The 20,478-nt window shown below is 44.9% G+C and overlaps 1 protein-coding gene across 5 annotated transcripts in view; it reads right to left on the reverse strand.

The window, feature by feature from the left end:
- The window catches only part of LOC118936572 (PHD finger protein 21B-like), a 177,776-nt gene that overhangs the window by 12,349 nt on the left and 144,949 nt on the right, over nucleotides 1–20,478 (reverse strand). For all 5 annotated transcript variants that reach the window (XM_036956720.1, XM_036956717.1, XM_036956719.1 and 2 more), the window contains 7 exons: nucleotides 18,858–19,811; nucleotides 17,245–17,421; nucleotides 11,026–11,077; nucleotides 8,897–8,973; nucleotides 7,891–7,945; nucleotides 5,991–6,013; nucleotides 2,615–2,773 (listed from right to left, as the gene is read on the reverse strand). In XM_036956720.1, the coding sequence (XP_036812615.1) occupies nucleotides 2,615–2,773; nucleotides 5,991–6,013; nucleotides 7,891–7,945; nucleotides 8,897–8,973; nucleotides 11,026–11,077; nucleotides 17,245–17,421; nucleotides 18,858–19,811 (1,497 nt within the window). The remainder of the gene's footprint in view (nucleotides 1–2,614; nucleotides 2,774–5,990; nucleotides 6,014–7,890; nucleotides 7,946–8,896; nucleotides 8,974–11,025; nucleotides 11,078–17,244; nucleotides 17,422–18,857; nucleotides 19,812–20,478) is intronic.

Consider the following 20,478-nt stretch of genomic DNA (forward strand, 5'->3'; position numbering starts at 1 on the left):
GTTATAAAATGGAGGACGATACAAGGTTATAAACTGGAGGACGATACAAGGTTATGAAATGGAGGACGATACAAGGTTGTAAAATGGTGGACGATACAAGGTTATAAAATGGAGGACGATACAAGGTTATGAAATGGAGGACGATACAAGGTTATGAAATGGAGGACGATACAAGGTAATAAAATGGAGGACGATACAAGGTTATGAAATGGAGGACGATACAAGGTTATAAAATGGAGGACGATACAAGGTTATGAAATGGAGGACGATACAAGGTTATGAAATGGAGGACGATACAAGGTTATAAAATGGAGGATGATACAAGGTTATGAAATGGAGGACGATACAAGGTTATAAAATGGAGGACGACAAAAGGTTATAAAATGGAGGACGATACAAGGTTATGGAGGACGATACAAGGTTATAAAATGGAGGATGATACAAGGTTATAAAATGGAGGACGATACAAGGTTATAAAATGGAGGACGATACAAGGTTATAAAATGGAGGACGATACAAGGTTAAAAAATGGAGGACGATACAAGGTTATAAAATGGAGGACGATACAAGGTTATAAAATGGAGGACGATACAAGGTTATAAAATGGAGGACGATACAAGGTTATGGAGGACGATACAAGGTTGTAAAATGGAGGACGATACAAGGTTATGAAATGGAGGACGATACAAGGTTATGGAGGCCGATACAAGTTTATGAAATGGAGGACGATACAAGGTTATAAAATGGAGGACGATACAAGGTTATAAAATGGAGGACGATGGAAACAGTTATCTTCCCTTCATCTAATACATTCAGTAGTGTTGTTATAGTCAGATGTCATTCAGTAGTGTTGTTATAGTCAGTAGATGTCATTCAGTAGTGTTGTTATAGTCAGATGTCATTCAGTAGTGTTGTTATAGTCAGATGTCATTCAGTAGTGTTGTTATAGTCAGATGTCATTCAGTAGTGTTGTTATAGTCAGATGTCATTCAGTAGTGTTGTTATAGTCAGATGTCATTCAGTAGTGTTGTTATAGTCAGTAGATGTAATTCAGTAGTGTTGTTATAGTCAGATGTCATTCAGTAGTGTTGTTATAGTCAGATGTCATTCAGTAGTGTTGTTATAGTCAGATGTCATTCAGTAGTGTTGTTATAGTCAGATGTCATTCAGTAGTGTTGTTATAGTCAGATGTCATTCAGTAGTGTTGTTATAGTCAGTAGATGTCATTCAGTAGTGTTGTTATAGTCAGATGTCATTCAGTAGTGTTGTTATAGTCAGATGTCATTCAGTAGTGTTGTTATAGTCAGATGTCATTCAGTAGTGTTGTTATAGTCAGATGTCATTCAGTAGTGTTGTTATAGTCAGATGTCATTCAGTAGTGTTGTTATAGTCAGTAGATGTCATTCAGTAGTGTTGTTATAGTCAGATGTCATTCAGTAGTGTTGTTATAGTCAGATGTCATTCAGTAGTGTTGTTATAGTCAGATGTCATTCAGTAGTGTTGTTATAGTCAGATGTCATTCAGTAGTGTTGTTATAGTCAGATGTCATTCAGTAGTGTTGTTATAGTCAGATGTCATTCAGTAGTGTTGTTATAGTCAGACGTCGTTCAGTAGTGTTGTTATAGTCAGTAGATGTCATTCAGTAGTGTTGTTATAGTCAGATGTCATTCTGTAGTGTTGTTATAGTCAGATGTCATTCAGTAGTGTTGTTATAGTCAGTAGATGTCATTCAGTAGTGTTGTTATAGTCAGATGTCATTCAGTAGTGTTGTTATAGTCAGATGTCATTCAGTAGTGTTGTTATAGTCAGATGTCATTCAGTAGTGTTGTTATAGTCAGATGTCATTCAGTAGTGTTGTTATAGTCAGATGTCATTCAGTAGTGTTGTTATAGTCAGATGTCATTCAGTAGTGTTGTTATAGTCAGATGTCATTCAGTAGTGTTGTTATAGTCTGATGTCATTCAGTAGTGTTGTTATAGTCAGTAGATGTCATTCAGTAGTGTTGTTATAGTCAGATGTCATTCAGTAGTGTTGTTATAGTCAGTAGATGTCATTCAGTAGTGTTGTTATAGTCAGATGTCATTCAGTAGTGTTGTTATAGTCAGTAGATGTCATTCAGTAGTGTTGTTATAGTCAGTAGATATCATTCAGTAGTGTTGTTATAGTCAGATGTCATTCAGTAGTGTTGTTATAGTCAGATGTCATTCAGTAGTGTTGTTATAGTCTGATGTCATTCAGTAGTGTTGTTATAGTCAGATGTCATTCAGTAGTGTTGTTATAGTCAGTAGATGTCATTCAGTAGTGTTGTTATAGTCAGATGTCGTTCAGTAGTGTTGTTATAGTCAGATGTCATTCAGTAGTGTTGTTATAGTCTGATGTCATTCAGTAGTGTTGTTATAGTCAGATGTCATTCAGTAGTGTTGTTATAGTCAGATGTCATTCAGTAGTGTTGTTATAGTCAGTAGATGTCATTCAGTAGTGTTGTTATAGTCAGATGTCATTCAGTAGTGTTTTTATAGTCACATGTCATTCAGTAGTGCTGTTATAGTCTTAAAATGTCGCTGTAGCATTACAAAGTACCCATTCTACCCCAACCAGATCTCTATCTTCCCACCTTCTTCTGACACTTGGTGCAAACCCAGACCCCCCGGGGCGGTGTTTTGAGAGGTGGGTGCAGGCAGTCAGGGTGGTAGGCTCTGGGGCAGTTGTGGCACAGCTGCAGCTCTCCGTCCCCCTTACACACGGAGCAGTGGTCGTCGTGCTCCAGCTCTTCCTGTCGGACAGACATACAGTCAGATGGTTCAGGACGTACGGCTGTTAGTGCTTCTCTCCCACCTGCCGTTCAAATATCACAGTAATGACACGTCTAAACAACACCCACTTTTTTGGGGTGGGGGGGGCTTTTGACTGTAGATCCACTGTAAAGTACTGAATGATTGATTGATTCAGTGAAACACTGAATATCTCTCTGATTACATCGTCCCCTAACAGTTCGTCACATCGTCCCCCATCTCTCAGATTATCTGTCAAATGACTTGGAATAACTACAACACCACTATCTACAGTATACAACACCACTATCTACAGTATACCACACCACAACACCACTATCTACAGTATACAACACTACAACACCACTATCTACAGTATAAAACACTACAACACCACTATCTACAGTATACAACACCACTATCTACAGTATACAACACTACAACACCACTATCTACAGTATACAACACCACTATCTACAGTATACAACACCACAACAACACTATCTACAGTATACAACACTACAACACCACTATCTACAGTATACAACACTACAACACCACTATCTACAGTATACCACACTACAACACCACAATCTACAGTATACACCACGACAACACCACTATCTACAGTATACAACACTACAACACCACTATCTCCAGTATACAATACTACAACACCACTATCTACAGTATACAATACTACAACACCACTATCTACAGTATACAACACCACTATCTACAGTATACAACACTACAACACCACTATCTACAGTATACAACACTACAACACCACTATCTACAGTATACCACACTACAACACCACTATCTACAGTATACAACACCACTATCTACAGTATACAACACTACAACACCACTATCTACAGTATACAACACCACTATTTACAGTATACAACACCACAACACCACTATCTACAGTATACCACACTACAACACCACTACCTACAGTATACAACACTACAACACCACTATCTACAGTATACAACACCACTATCTACAGTATACAACACCACAACAACACTATCTACAGTATACAACACCACTATCTACAGTATACAACACTACAACACCACTATCTACAGTATACAACACTACATCACCACTATCTACAGTATACAACACCACAACACCACTACCTACAGTATACAACACCACTATCTACAGTATACAACACTACAACACCACTATCTACAGTATACACCACTACAACACCACTATCTACAGTATACAACACTACAACACCACTATCTATAGTATACAACACCACAACACCACTATCTACAGTATACCACACCACTATCTACAGCATACAACACCACTATCTACAGTATACAACACTACAACACCACTATCTACAGTATACAACACCACTATTTACAGTATACAACACCACAACACCACTATCTACAGTATACCACACTACAACACCACTACCTACAGTATACAACACTACAACACCACTATCTACAGTATACAACACCACAACAACACTATCTACAGTATACAACACTACAACACCACTATCTACAGTATACAACACTACAACACCACTATCTACAGTATACCACACTACAACACCACTATCTACAGTATACAACACCACTATCTACAGTATACAACACTACAACACCACTATCTACAGTATACAACACTACAACACCACTATCTACAGTATACCACACTACATCACCACTATCTACAGTATACAACACTACAACACCACTATCTACAGGATACAACACCACTATCTACAGTGTACAACACTACAACACCACTATCTACAGTATACAACACTACAACACCACTATCTACAGTATACAACACCACTATCTACAGTGTACAACACCACTATCTACAGTATACAACACTACAACACCACTATCTACAGTATACAACACCACTATCTACAGTATACCACACTACAACACCACTATCTACAGTATACAACACTACAACACCACTATCTACAGTATACAACACCACTATCTACAGTATAGAACACTACAACATCACTATCTACAGTATACCACACCACTATCTACAGTATAGAACACCACTATCTACAGTATACCACACTACAACACCACTATCTACAGTATACAACACCACTATCTACAGTATAGAACACTACAACATCACTATCTACAGTATACAACACTACAACACCACAATCTACAGTATACAACACCACTATCTACAGTATACCACACTACATCACCACTATCTACAGTATACAACACTACAACACCACTATCTACAGGATACAACACCACTATCTACAGTGTACAACACTACAACACCACTATCTACAGTGTACAACACTACAACACCACTATCTACAGTATACAACACTACAACACCACTATCTACAGTATACAACACCACTATCTACAGTATAGAACACTACAACATCACTATCTACAGTATACCACACTACAACACCACTATCTACAGTATACATCACGACAACACCACTATCTACAGTATACAACACCACTATCTACAGTATAGAACACTACAACATCACTATCTACAGTATACCACACTACAACACCACTATCTACAGTATACATCACGACAACACCACTATCTACAGTATACAATACTACAACACTACTATCTACAGTATACAACACTACAACACCACTATCTACAGTATGCCACACTACAACACCACTATCTACAGTATACAACACTACAACACCACTATCTACAGTATACAACACCACTATCTACAGTATACAACACTACAACACCACTATCTACAGTATACACCACGACAACACCACTATCTACAGTATACAACACTACAACACCACTATCTACAGTATACAACACTACAACACCACTATCTACAGTATACAACACCACGATCTACAGTATGCCACACTACAACACCACTATCTACAGTATGCAACACTACAACACCACTATCTACAGTATACAACACCACAATCTACAGTATACAACACTACAACACCACTATCTACAGTATACAACACTACAACACCACTATCTACAGTATACAACACCACAATCTACAGTATACCACACTACAACACCACTATCTACAGTATACAACACTACAACACCACTATCTACAGTATACCATACTACAACACCACTATCTACAGTATACAACACTATAACTACTATGTCAGACACATCGTAGCTGTAATCACGTCATGCTACGGTACGTACCTTCCATCTGTAGTCCCCAGTGGCTAGCGTGCGTAACACAGGAAGCAGATAACAGGTTAGTAGCTGACAACAGGTGAAGACAATGGGGGTTGAGCAGCAGTTTGGGCCGGAGAGGGGAAGGGGTGCAGGAACAGGGTTTTAGACCGGGAAACATTAAGCAACAGACCTGCAACATCTCTGTTCTGGGGAACGCAGCTCAGATCAACACAGACATGCTCTAGTCTAGTAGGATACAGTGTAATTACAGTCCATGCTCTAGTCTAGTAGGGTACAGTGTGATTACAGTCCATGCTCTAGTCTAGTAGGATACAGTGTGATAACAGTCCATGCTCTAGTCTAGTAGGGTACAGTGTGATTACAGTCCATGCTCTAGTCTAGTAGGATACAGTGTGATTACAGTCCATGCTCTAGTCTAGTAGGATACAGTGTGATTACAGTCCGTGCTCTAGTCTAGTAGGATACAGTGTAATTACAGTCCATGCTCTAGTCTAGTAGGATACAGTGTAATTACAGTCCATGCTCTAGTCTAGTAGGATACAGTGAAATTACAGTCCATGCTCTAGTCTAGTAGGATACAGTGTAATTACAGTCCATGCTCTAGTCTAGTAGGATACAGTGTGATTACAGTCCATGCTCTAGTCTAGTAGGATACTTTGTAATTACAGTCCATTCTCTAGTCTAGTAGGATACAGTGTGATTACAGTCCATGCTCTAGTCTAGTAGGATACTTTGTAATTACAGTCCATGCTCTAGTCTGGTAGGGTACAGTGTGATTACAGTCCATGCTCTAGTCTAGTAGGATACAGTGTAATTACAGTCCATGCTCTAGTCTAATAGGATACAGTGTAATTACAGTCCATGCTCTAGTCTAGTAGGATACAGTGTAATTACAGTCCATGCTCTAGTCTAGTAGGATACACTGTAATTACAGTCCATGCTCTAGTCTAGTAGGATACACTGTAATTACAGTCCATGCTCTAGTCTAGTAGGGTACAGTGTGATTACAGTCCATGCTCTAGTCTAGTAGGATACAGTGTAATTACAGTCCATGCTCTAGTCTAGTAGGATACAGTGTGATTACAGTCCATGCTCTAGTCTAGTAGGATACAGTGTGATTACAGTCCATGCTCTAGTCTAGTAGGATACAGTGTAATTACAGTCCATGCTCTAGTCTAGTAGGATACACTGTAATTTCAGTACAAGCTCTGTGGCCTGGACCTCTTTCTGATCAACCACAAAGTCCAGCTATAATGTTTATAGATGTGCAATTTATTGATGGGTCATGACACATCTGTGTTACCAGTCCTGTCTAGTTGTGTTGATGGGCTGGTATACATCTGTGTTACCAGTCCTGTCTAGTTGTGTTGATGGGGTCAGTATAAATGTGTTTTACCAGTCCTGTCTAGTTGTGTTGATGGGTCAGTATACATGTGTGTTACCAGTCCTGTCTAGTTGTGTTGATGGGCTGGTATACATCTGTGTTACCAGTCCTGTCTAGTTGTGTTGATGGGTCAGTACACATCTGTGTTACCAGTCCTGTCTAGTTGTGTTGATGGGCTGGTATACATGTGTGTTACCAGTCCTGTCTAGTTGTGTTGATGGGCTGGTATACATCTGTGTTACCAGTCCTGTCTAGTTGTGTTGATGGGTCAGTACACATCTGTGTTACCAGTCCTGTCTAGTTGTGTTGATGGGCTGGTATACATCTGTGTTACCAGTCCTGTCTAGTTGTGTTGATGGGTCAGTATAAATGTGTGTTACCAGTCCTGTCTAGTTGTGTTGATGGGGTCAGTATAAATGTGTGTTACCAGTCCTGTCTAGTTGTGTTGATGGGCTGGTATACATGTGTTATACCAGTCCTGTCTAGTTGTGTTGATGGGCTGGTATACATGTGTTTTACCTCTCACTGACAGGAAGAGTGGGTCGTTCAGGTAATTTGATGCAAGGCGTTTACGCTGGAAGGTAGAAAGTGAGAAACAGAGACAGAGAAAATGTTTACTTCGCTCACCTCAGATAAAACAGGAATTCTAGCTCTGCTTATCGACCCTCATCAGCATTCACTGAATTCTCCCAAGTTACACGGAAAGCACTTTAGTAGAAAGATTGCGGCACACGTTTTGGGGCAGGGTAACTGAACATCATGTATGACGTTCTGGGGAAAGCACAAGGCACCAGCTCCAACAGACATGAGACAAAGTGCAGCTAAACATCACTGAACCCATCAGAGACTAAGGCCTGTCGAAACTGAACCCATCAGAGACTAAGGCCTGTCTAAACTGAACCCATCAGAGACTAAGGCCTGTCGAAACTGAACCCATCAGAGACTAAGGCCTGTCGAAACTGAACCCATCAGAGACTAAGGCCTGTCTAAACTGAACCCATCAGAGACTAAGGCCTGTCTAAACTGAACCCATCAGAGACTAAGGCCATCAGAGACTAAGGCCTGTCTAAACTGAACCCATCAGAGACTAAGGCCTGTCTAAACTGAACCCATCAGAGACTAAGGCCTGTCTAAACTGAACCCATCAGAGACTAAGGCCTGTCTAAACTGAACCCACCAGAGACCTTCAGACGAGTCTAGTGAGGCCTGTGGGCGTCTTAGAGAAAAACAACTGACATCTACGTGTCTGTGAGAGTCTCACCTCTACCACAGCTATATCTAGCTTAAACTGACAGATTTCTGTGGGGAATTGTTAAAATTCTGCTAATTAAGATTTCAGCACGGACATCGACCCTTATTTAAACCAGGACTACTCTACATCTTAATTAACATAAATGTTACATACTGTATCTCTAACATCTCTTACACATTTCAAACACACATATCTCTCCTGAACAGCTCTGACCTACTTTCAGATGACATTTTGTCAACTATTGCAGCTCTTTGAACCAGACAAAAAGGGTACCTCTGGTTGGACCAGGCCGCTGTAGGCTGGGTTGGCTGTGCTCCGCCTCTTCCTCTCCTGTCTCTTGGTCTGGATCTCTGCCATGGTAGAGGAACACAGGCTTATGTTACAGAGGCTTAGATACACACAGCCGGTACAGCTAGATGGGACAGACAGGAAGACACAGCCAGTACAGCTAGATGGGACAGGTAGACACAGCCGGTACAGCTAGATGGGTCAGACAGGTAGACACAGCCAGTACAGCTAGATGGGTCAGACAGGTAGACACAGCCAGTACAGCTAGATGGGACAGACAGGTAGACACAGCCAGTACAGCTAGATGGGACAGACAGGTAGACACAGCCGGTACAGCTAGATGGGACATACAGACAGGTAGACACAGCCAGTACAGCTAGATGGGTCAGACAGACAGGTAGACACAGCCGGTACAGCTAGATGGGTCAGACAGACAGGTAGACACAGCCGGTACAGCTAGATGGGACAGACAGGTAGACACAGCCAGTACAGATAGATGGGACAGGTAGACACAGCCAGTACAGCTAGATGGGACAGACAGGTAGACACAGCCAGTACAGCTAGATGGGACAGACAGGTAGACACAGCCAGTACAGCTAGATGGGACAGACAGGTAGACACAGCCGGTACAGCTAGATGGGACAGACAGACAGGTAGACACAGCCGGTACAGGTATTTGGGACAGACAGACAGACAGTACAGCTAGATGGGACAGACAGACAGGTAGACACAGCCGGTACAGCTAGATTGGACATACAGACAGGTAGACAGTAGCCAGTACAGGTAAAATATATATATGCCGCTGATGTGTGGATGAACAAGTTTTAACACAGTGATACTAGCCAGAGCAGTGTGTGGGTTTCTCTGTTCATTCTCTGTGTGGGTAAAAACAGTGATACTAGCCAGAGCAGTGTGTGGGTTTCTCTGTTCATTCTCTGTGTGGGTAAAACAGTGATACTAGCCAGAGCAGTGTGTGGGTTTCTCTGTTCATTCTCTGTGTGGGTAAAAACAGTGATACTAGCCAGAGCAGTGTGTGGGTTTCTCTGTTCATTCTCTGTGTGGGTAAAAACAGTGATACTAGCCAGAGCAGTGTGTGGGTTTCTCTGTTTATTCTCTGTGTGGGTAAAACAGTGATACTAGCCAGAGCAGTGTGTGGGTTTCTCTGTTCATTCTCTGTGTGGGTAAAAACAGTGATACTAGCCAGAGCAGTGTGTGGGTTTCTCTGTTCATTCTCTGTGTGGGTAAAAACAGTGATACTAGCCAGAGCAGTGTGTGGGTTTCTCTGTTCATTCTCTGTGTGGGTAAAAACAGTGATACTAGCCAGAGCAGTGTGTGGGTTTCTCTGTTCATTCTCTGTGTGGGTAAAACAGTGATACTAGCCAGAGCAGTGTGTGGGTTTCTCCATTCATTCTCTGTGTGGGTAAAAACAGTGATACTAGCCAGAGCAGTGTGTGGGTTTCTCTGTTTATTCTCTGTGTGGGTAAAAACAGTGATACTAGCCATAGCAGTGTGTGGGTTTCTCTCTTCATTCTCTGTGTGGGTAAAAACAGTGATACTAGCCAGAGCAGTGTGTGGGTTTCTCTGTTCATTCTCTGTGTGGGTAAAAACAGTGATACTAGCCAGAGCAGTGTGTGGGTTTCTCTGTTCATTCTCTGTGTGGGTAAAACAGTGATACTAGCCAGAGCAGTGTGTGGGTTTCTCCATTCATTCTCTGTGTGGGTAAAAACAGTGATACTAGCCAGAGCAGTGTGTGGGTTTCTCTGTTTATTCTCTGTGTGGGTAAAAACAGTGATACTAGCCAGAGCAGTGTGTGGGTTTCTCTGTTCATTCTCTGTGTGGGTAAAAACAGTGATACTAGCCAGAGCAGTGTGTGGGTTTCTCTGTTCATTCTCTGTGTGGGTAAAAACAGTGATACTAGCCAGAGCAGTGTGTGGATTTCTCTGTTCATTCTCTGTGTGGGTAAAAACAGTGATACTAGCCAGAGCAGTGTGTGGATTTCTCCATTCATTCAAGTTCTCTCATTGTTACCACCTGCCACAAGACAGCAAAGATGTGCCAATGCCTTGTTGAAGTCTGGTGAGTTTAATTCAATTAGTGTCAGAGGAAGAACTCACCTTCCAGTGTCTCTGTAGTGACCAGGCCAAGAGCCACCATGAAGGACATTTTCTGTAGGGGAGAGGGGACACGTTAGAGTGTGACACCCATATGAATACCATACAGGTGGAGAGGGGACATGTTACAGTGTGACACCCATATGAATACCATACAGGTGGAGAGGGGACATGTTAGAGTGTGACACCCATATGAATAACATACAGGTGGAGAGGGGACATGTTAGAGTGTGACACCCATATGAATACCATACAGGTGGAGAGGGGACATGTTACAGTGTGACACCAATATGAATACCATACAGGTGGAGAGGGGACATGTTACAGTGTGACACCCATATGAATACCATACAGGTGGAGAGGGGACATGTTAGAGTGTGACACCCATATGAATACCATACAGGTGGAGAGGCGACATGTTACAGTGTGACACCAATATGAATACCATACAGGTGGAGAGGGGACATGTTACAGTGTGACACCGATATGAATACCATACAGGTGGAGAGGGGACATGTTACAGTGTGACACCAATATGAATACCATACAGGTGGAGAGGGGACATGTTACAGTGTGACACCTATATGACTACCATACAGGTGGAGAGGGGACACGTTACAGTGTGACACCCATATGAATACCATACAGGTGGAGAGGGAACAGTTATATCATATAGATTGATAACAAGGTAGTGTATAGTATTACCATTCCAGCCCCACTGTGGGAGGCATTTCAACTGGAATATAATCTGTCTCCTCTATTCTCCAGCTGGAGAACCCTCAGAGATTCCCTCCCTCCCTCCCTGTCTGGGTCTATCTCCCTCCCCTCCCCTCCCCTCCCTCTCTCTCTCATTAGTCTTTCTCTCTCATTATCCAAAAACTCTCTTTCACCCTGCCACTCTCACTCTCCTCTACAATGTCTGGAATGTTCTACTACTCGGGTGTCATAGGCTTGTTTTCTCCCTCAAGTACTCCAGGTAGAGGTGGGCAGGGTGAGAGCAGGGCTAGTACGTGTGGTTTCCTAGCAACAGCAACACTTAGAAGTAAGGGAACCGTTGTGATGTCTCCCCCAGTGACTCCTGTGTTCCATGTCACGTGATCCATCTCTGAATCAGTCAATCCATAGTGAATCACTCTCATTAGTTACTGCTTGTTGAATCAATCAGTCCGTAGTGAATCACTCTCATTAGTTACTGCTTGTTGAATCAGTCAATCCATAGTGAATCACTCTCATTAGTTACTGCTTGTTGAATCAGTCAGTCCGTAGTGAATCACTCTCATTAGTTACTGCTTGTTGAATCAATCAGTCCGTAGTGAATCACTCTCATTAGTTACTGCTTGTTGAATCAGTCAATCCATAGTGAATCACTCTCATTAGTTACTGCTTGTTGAATCAGTCAATCCATAGTGAATCACTCTCATTAGTTACTGCTTGTTGAATCAGTCAATCCATAGTGAATCACTCTCATTAGTTACTGCTTGTTGAATCAGTCAATCCATAGTGAATCATTCTCATTAGTCACTGCTTGTTGAATCAGTCAGTCCATAGTGAATCACTCTCATTAGACACTGCTTGTTGAATCAGTCAATCCATAGTGAATCACTCTCATAGTTACTTACCAGGGACAGAGGGGGGAGAGGGGGATGAGGGATAGAGGGAGACCAGGGATAGAGGGGGGAGAGGGGGACGAGGGATAGAGGGGGACCAGGGATAGAGGGGAGAGAGGGGGATGAGGGATAGAGGGGGGAGAGGGGGACGGGGGATAGAGGGGGGAGAGGGTTAGAGGGGTTTCAAGGGAAAGGAAGGCTGAGTCAGGATTATCTGGGATTATCTAACCGAATAATTCGATGGATAAACCAATCAGAGTTACAGTGATCAGATAGATAGACATCTGCTTCAGCTCTGAGTCAGCAGTAGCACCATACCGGAGAACATGATAGTCAGCAGTAGCACCATACCAGAGACCCTGATAGTCAGCAGTAGCACCATACCTGAGACCCTGATAGTCAGCAGTAGCACCAAACCAGAGACCCTGATAGTCAGCAGTAGCACCATACCAGAGACCCTGATAGTCAGCAGTAGCACCATACCAGAGAACATGATAGTCAGCAGTAGCACCATACCGGAGAACCTGATAGTCAGCAGTAGCACCATATCAGAGACCCTGATAGTCAGCAGTAGCACCATATCAGAGAACCTGATAGTCAGCAGTAGCACCATACCAGAGTCCCTGATAGTCAGCAGTAGCACCATCAGAGACCCTGATAGTCAGCAGTAGCACCATACCAGAGACCCTGATAGTCAGCAGTAGCACCATATCAGAGACCCTGATAGTCAGCAGTAGCACCATATCAGAGACCCTGATAGTCAGCAGTAGCACCATACCAGAGAACCTGATAGTCAGCAGTAGCACCATATCAGAGACCCTGATAGTCAGCAGTAGCACCATACCGGAGAACATGATAGTCAGCAGTAGCACCATACCAGAGACCCTGATAGTCAACAGTAGCACCATATTAGAGAACCTGCTAGTCAGCAGTAGCACCATACCAGAGAGCCTGATAGTCAGCAGTAGCACCATACCAGAGACCCTGATAGTCAGCAGTAGCATCATACCAGAGACCCTGATAGTCAGTAGTAGCACCATCAGAGAACCTGATAGCCAGCAGTAGCACCATCAGAGAACATGATAGTCAGCAGTAGCACCATACCAGAGAACATCATAGTCAGCAGTAGCACCATACCAGAGACCATTATAATCAGCAGTAGCACCATACCGGAGAACCTGATAGTCAGCAGTAGAACCATATCAGAGACCCTGATAGTCAGCAGTAGCACCATACCAGAGAACCTCATAGTCAGCAGTAGCACCATACCAGAGAACCCTGCAGTAGCACCATCAGAGAACCTGATAGCCAGCAGTAGCACCATCAGAGAACCTGCTAGTCAGCAGTAGCACCATACCAGAGACCCTGATAGTCAGCAGTAGCACCATACCAGAGACCCTGATAGTCAGCAGTAGCACCATACCAGAGACCCTGATAGTCAGCAGTAGCACCATACCAGAGACCCTGATAGTCAGCAGTAGCACCATACCAGAGAACCTCATAGTCAGCAGTAGCACCACACCAGAGAACCCTGCAGTAGCACCATCAGAGAACCTGATAGCCAGCAGTAGCACCCTACCTGAGACCCTGATAGTCAGCAGTAGCACCATACCAGAGACCCTGATAGTCAGCAGTAGCACCAAACCAGAGACCCTGATAGTCAGCAGTAGCACCATATCAGAGACCCTGATAGTCAGCAGTAGCACCATACCAGAGAACCTGATAGTCAGCAGTAGCACCATCAGAGACCCTGATAGTCAGCAGTAGCACCAAACCAGAGACCCTGATAGTCAGCAGTAGCACCAAACCAGAGACCCTGATAGTCAGCAGTAGCACCAAACCAGAGTCCCTGATAGTCAGCAGTAGCACCATACCAGAGACCCTGATAGTCAGCAGTAGCACCAAACCAGAGTCCCTGATAGTCAGCAGTAGCACCATCAGAGACCCTGATAGTCAGCAGTAGCACCAAACCAGAGACCCTGATAGTCAGCAGTAGCACCATACCAGAGACCCTGATAGTCAGCAGTAGCACCAAACCAGAGTCCCTGATAGTCAGCAGTAGCACCAAACCAGAGTCCCTGATAGTCAGCAGTAGCACCATCAGAGACCCTGATAGTCAGCAGTAGCACCAAACCAGAGACCCTGATAGTCAGCAGTAGCACCAAACCAGAGACCCTGATAGTCAGCAGTAGCAGCATACCAGAGACCCTGATAGTCAGCAGTAGCACCATACCAGAGTCCCTGATAGTCAGCAGTAGCACCAAACCAGAGTCCCTGATAGTCAGCAGTAGCACCATACCAGAGACCCTGATAGTCAGCAGTAGCACCATCAGAGACCCTGATAGCCAGCAGTAGCACCATACCTGAGACCCTGATAGTCAGCAGTAGCACCAAACCTGAGACCCTTATAGTCAGCAGTAGCACCATATCAGGACCCCTGATAGTCAGCAGTAGCACCATACCAGAGACCCTGATAGTCACCAGTAGCACCATACCAGAGAACCTGATAGTCAGCAGTAGCACCAAATCAGAGACCCTGATAGTCAGCAGTAGCACCATACCAGAGACCCTGATAGTCAGCAGTAGCACCCTACCTGAGACCCTTATAGTCAGCAGTAGCACCATATCAGAGACCCTGATAGTCAGCAGTAGCACCAAACCAGAGACCCTGATAGTCAGCAGTAGCACCATACCAGAGTCCCTGATAGTCAGCAGTAGCGCCCTACCTGAGACCCTGATAGTCAGCAGTAGCACCATACCAGAGTCCCTGATAGTCAGCAGTAGCACCATACCAGAGACCCTGATAGTCAGCAGTAGCACCATACCAGAGACCCTGATAGTCAGCAGTAGCACCATACCAGAGACCCTGATAGTCAGCAGTAGCACCAAACCAGAGACCCTGATAGTCAGCAGTAGCACCATCAGAGACCCTGATAGTCAGCAGTAGCACCAAACCAGAGACCCTGATAGTCAGCAGTAGCACCATACCTGAGACCCTGATAGTCAGCAGTAGCACCATACCAGAGTCCCTGATAGTCAGCAGTAGCACCATCAGAGACCCTGATAGTCAGCAGTAGCACCATACCTGAGACCCTGATAGTCAGCAGTAGCACCATACCAGAGTCCCTGATAGTCAGCAGTAGCACCATATCAGAGAACCTGATAGTCAGCAGTAGCACCATACCGGAGAACCCTGCAGTAGCACCATACCATAGACCCTGATAGTCAGCAGTAGCACCATCAGAGAACCCTGCAGTAGCACCATACCATAGACCCTGATAGTCAGCAGTAGCACCATATCAGAGACCCTTATAGCCAGCAGTAGCACCATATCAGAGACCCTTATAGCCAGCAGTAACACCAAACCAGAGACCCTGATAGTCAGCAGTAGCACCATCAGAGACCCTGATAGTCAGCAGTAGCACCATACCAGAGTCCCTGATAGTCAGCAGTAGCACCAAACCTGAGACCCTGATAGTCAGCAGTAGCACCATACCAGAGACCCTGATAGTCAGCAGTAGCACCATATCAGGACCCCTGATAGTCAGCAGTAGCACCATACCAGAGACCCTGATAGTCACCAGTAGCACCATACCAGAGAACCTGATAGTCAGCAGTAGCACCAAATCAGAGACCCTGATAGTCAGCAGTAGCACCATACCAGAGACCCTGATAGTCAGCAGTAGCACCCTACCTGAGACCCTTATAGTCAGCAGTAGCACCATATCAGAGACCCTGATAGTCAGCAGTAGCACCAAACCAGAGACCCTGATAGTCAGCAGTAGCACCATACCTGAGACCCTGATAGTCAGCAGTAGCACCCTACCTGAGACCCTTATAGTCAGCAGTAGCACCAAACCAGAGACCCTGATAGTCAGCAGTAGCATCATACCAGAGAACCTCATAGTCAGCAGTAGCACCATATCAGAGACCCTTATAGCCAGCAGTAGCACCATATCAGAGACCCTTATAGTCAGCAGTAACACCATACCATAGACCCTGATAGTCAGCAGTAGCACCAAACCAGAGACCCTGATAGTCAGCAGTAGCACCAAACCAGAGACCCTGATAGTCAGCAGTAGCAGCATACCAGAGACCCTGATAGTCAGCAGTAGCACCATACCGGAGAACCTGATAGTCAGCAGTAGCACCATACCAGAGAACATGATAGTCAGCAGTAGCACCATACCAGAGACCCTGATAGTCAGCAGTAGCACCATCAGAGACCCTGATAGTCAGCAGTAGCACCATCAGAGACCCTGATAGTCAGCAGTAGCACCATACCAGAGAACCCTGCAGTAGCACCATACCAGAGAATCCTGCAGTAGCACCATACCAGAGAACCCTGCAGTAGCACCATACCAGAGAATCCTGCAGTAGCACCATACCAGAGAACCCTGCAGTAGCACCATACCAGAGAACCCTGCAGTAGCACCATACCTGAGACCCTTATAGTCAGTGTGTGCCTTAGATAAATGATAATGTTTTATTGGCTTTAAATCCTTATTTATGTAATAGAATACTATTTAAAAAAACAGGCTTTTGTTTATCCTCTATTACAACATGGTTTGTGTTCTTGTTATTGATGTATAATTATTTAGGATTGTGTTTTTACCTCTGGGTCCTCATCCTTCTTCTTCTTCTTGGCTGGTGTAGAGGAGGGAGAGGTGGAGGGGTTGGTGGTCGAGGTGATGGAGGGGATCTCCTGTGAGGGGCTGTCGGCCCCCTGGGGTCCTCCTGGGGAGTCCTGGGAGGAGCTGGGGGTCTCTGCCTCCGGCTGGATTATTTTCAACTGGGAAAACACACCGCACGCACGCACACACACACACACACACACACACGCACGCACGCACGCACGCACGCATGCAGGCGGGGACAGCGTTAAGCGTTAGTCAGTTAATTGGCTGTTGGTTCTAATAACTATTTAGTGCGAAGGGAAGGTAAACAATTGATTGTGATTGATTTATATTAAGAATTAAATCACACAACTCTACTTGTTATGATGCCTGTGATGATGCCTGTATTGATTCCTGTAATGATGCCTGTATTGATGTCTGTAATGATGCCTGTAGTGATGGCTGTAATGATGCCTGTATTGATGCCTGTATTGATGCCTGTAATAATGCCTGTAATGATGCCTGTATTGATGCCTGTAATAATGCCTGTAATGATGCCTGTATTGATGCCTGTAATGATGCCTGTAATGATGCCTTTAATGATGCCTGTATTGATGCCTGTATTGATTCCTGTAATGATGCCTGTAATGATAACTGTAATGATGCCTGCATTGATGCCTGTAATGATGCCTGTAATGATGCCTATAATGAGACCTGTAATGATGCCTGTAATGATGCCTGTAGTGATGATTGTAGTTGATGCCTGTAGTGATGCCTGTAATGATGCATGTAATGATGCCTGTATTTGATACCTGTATTGATGTCTGTAATGATGCCTGTAATGAGGCCTGTATTTGATGCCTGTATTGATGCCTGTATTGATGTCTGTAATGATGCCTGTAGTGATGCCTGTAATGATGCCTGTAATGATGCCTGTAATGATGCCTTTAGTGATGCCTGTAATGATGCCTGTAATGATGCCTGTATTGATGCCTGTAATGAGGCCTGTAATGATGCCTGTAATGATGCATGTATTGATGCCTGTAATGATGCCTGTAGTGATGCCTGTATTGATGCCTATAATGAGACCTATAATGATGCCTATAATGATGCCTGTAATGAGGCCTGTAATGATGCCTTAATGATGTCTGTAATGATGCCTGTATTGATGTCTGTAATGATGCCTGTAATGATGCCTGTAATGAGGCCTGTATTGATGTCTGTAATGATGCCTGTAATGATGCCTGTAATGATGCCTATAATGAGACCTATAATGATGCCTATAATGATGCCTGTAATGATGCCTTATAATGATGCATGTAATGAGGCCTGTAATGATGCCTTAATGATGTCTGTAATGATGCCTGTATTGATGTCTGTAATGATGCCTATAATGATGCCTGTAATGATGCCTGTATTGATGCCTATAATGAGGCCTGTAATGATGCCTATAATGAGGCCTGTAATGATGCCTGTAAGGAGGCCTCCCCCACCTCTACAGAATAGTTAGATCAGCATGACGTGTGTGATTGTAGAGACCATGCTGCCAGAGACAGTCAGTAGGGCTGGTAGGACTGACAGAAGGATGTGTTGGACAAGGACAGTCTTTAACCTTATTGTCAGTGTTGAAGACCAGCGGCTGGACCTTGACTGCCTCACTGATGGTCCACACCCTGTTGTTCCCGGTGTCGGCAGGCGGCGAGGCAGAGATGATGGAGAAGGTCACACCGGGGGCAACTGAGGCTGAGATGGCTGTTGGGCTGATGCTGCTGGTAGAGGTGGGGGAGATGCCTCCCGGCCAGGCTAGGGCCGGGGAGAGAGACTGGGTCTGGGCCGGGGAGAGAGACTGGGTCTGGGCCGGGGAGAGAGACTGGGTCTGGGCCGGGGAGAGAGAGTGGGTCTGGGTCGGGGAGAGAGACTGGGTCTGGGCCGGGGAGAGAGACTGGGTCTGGGCCAGGGGAGAGACCAGGGTCTGGGCCAGGGGAGAGACCAGGGTCTGGGCCAGGGGAGAGACCAGGGTCTGGGCCAGGGGAGAGACCAGGGTCTGGGCCAGGGGGGAGACCAGGGTCTGGGCCAGGGGAGAGGCCAGGGTCTGGGCCAGGGGAGAGACCAGGGTCTGGGCCAGGGGGGAGACCAGGGTCTGGGCCAGGGGAGAGGCCAGGGTCTGGGCCAGGGGAGAGACCAGGGCCTGGGCCAGGGGTGGGGGTGAGGAGGTTGTGAAGGTGGCTGTGTCTCCCTGGCCTATGGAGAGACGTTCTGGACTGAACGTGCTGTTGGCTGTAGGCAGGGCCGGGCCGAGGGTGTGGCTCTGTGTGAGGGTGTGGCTAGAGCTGTGGGTGTGGTTAAAACTGTGGGCGTGGCTCTTAGGGCTGACTACAGCGGTAGCTCTCTGGAGGTTGAGGAGACTGAGGGCCTGACAGGATGACTGTTTCTGGCTGGCTGGCTGCTCCTGAGGGAGAGACACAGGGCTGTGGCTGAGGAGGAGGCTGGCTGGCTGCTCCCTAGGGAGAGACACAGGGCTGTGGCTGGGGAGGAGGCTGGCTGGGATCACACTCTTTGGCTGAACCTGGAGAGGAGGGAGGGAGAGAAGTAGCATGTTACAACTTCTTTGGAATAGGGGGCAGTATTTTCACATCCGGATGAAAAGCATGCCCAAAGTAAACTACCTGTTACTCAGGTCCAGAAGCTAGGATGCGCATATAATTGGTAGATTTAGATAGAAAACACTCTAAAGTTTCTGAAACTGTTAAACTGATGTATGTGAGTATAACAGAACTGATATGGCAGGCGATACCCAGAGGACAAACATCCCCCCCAAAAAACTATTTGGCTTACCACTATTTTCAACGGCTAGTACTATAATTATAAGACCAAGTCCTCCCAAATTGCAGTTCTTAGGGCTTCCACTAGATGTCAATAGTCTTTAGAAAGAGTTTCAGGCTGGTTTTTGGTTAATGGTTAATGGTGCTGCCACCTGGTGGTTACTACAACACCTGGTTGGTTACTTCAACACCTGGTGGTTACTTCAACACCTGGGTTTGTAATGGTGCTGATACCTGGTGATTACTTCAACACCTGTGTTTGTAATGGTGCTGATACCTGGTGGTTACTACAACACCTGGGTTTGTAATGGTGCTGCAAACCTGGAATTTACTTCAACACCTGGGTTTGTAATGGTGCTGATACCTGGTGGTTACTACAACACCTGATGGTTACTTCAACACCTGGCGGTT

The sequence above is a fragment of the Oncorhynchus mykiss genome, chromosome 21 (genome assembly GCF_013265735.2).
Source record: "Oncorhynchus mykiss isolate Arlee chromosome 21, USDA_OmykA_1.1, whole genome shotgun sequence".
In the NCBI taxonomy this organism is placed as follows: Eukaryota; Metazoa; Chordata; class Actinopteri; order Salmoniformes; family Salmonidae; genus Oncorhynchus; species Oncorhynchus mykiss.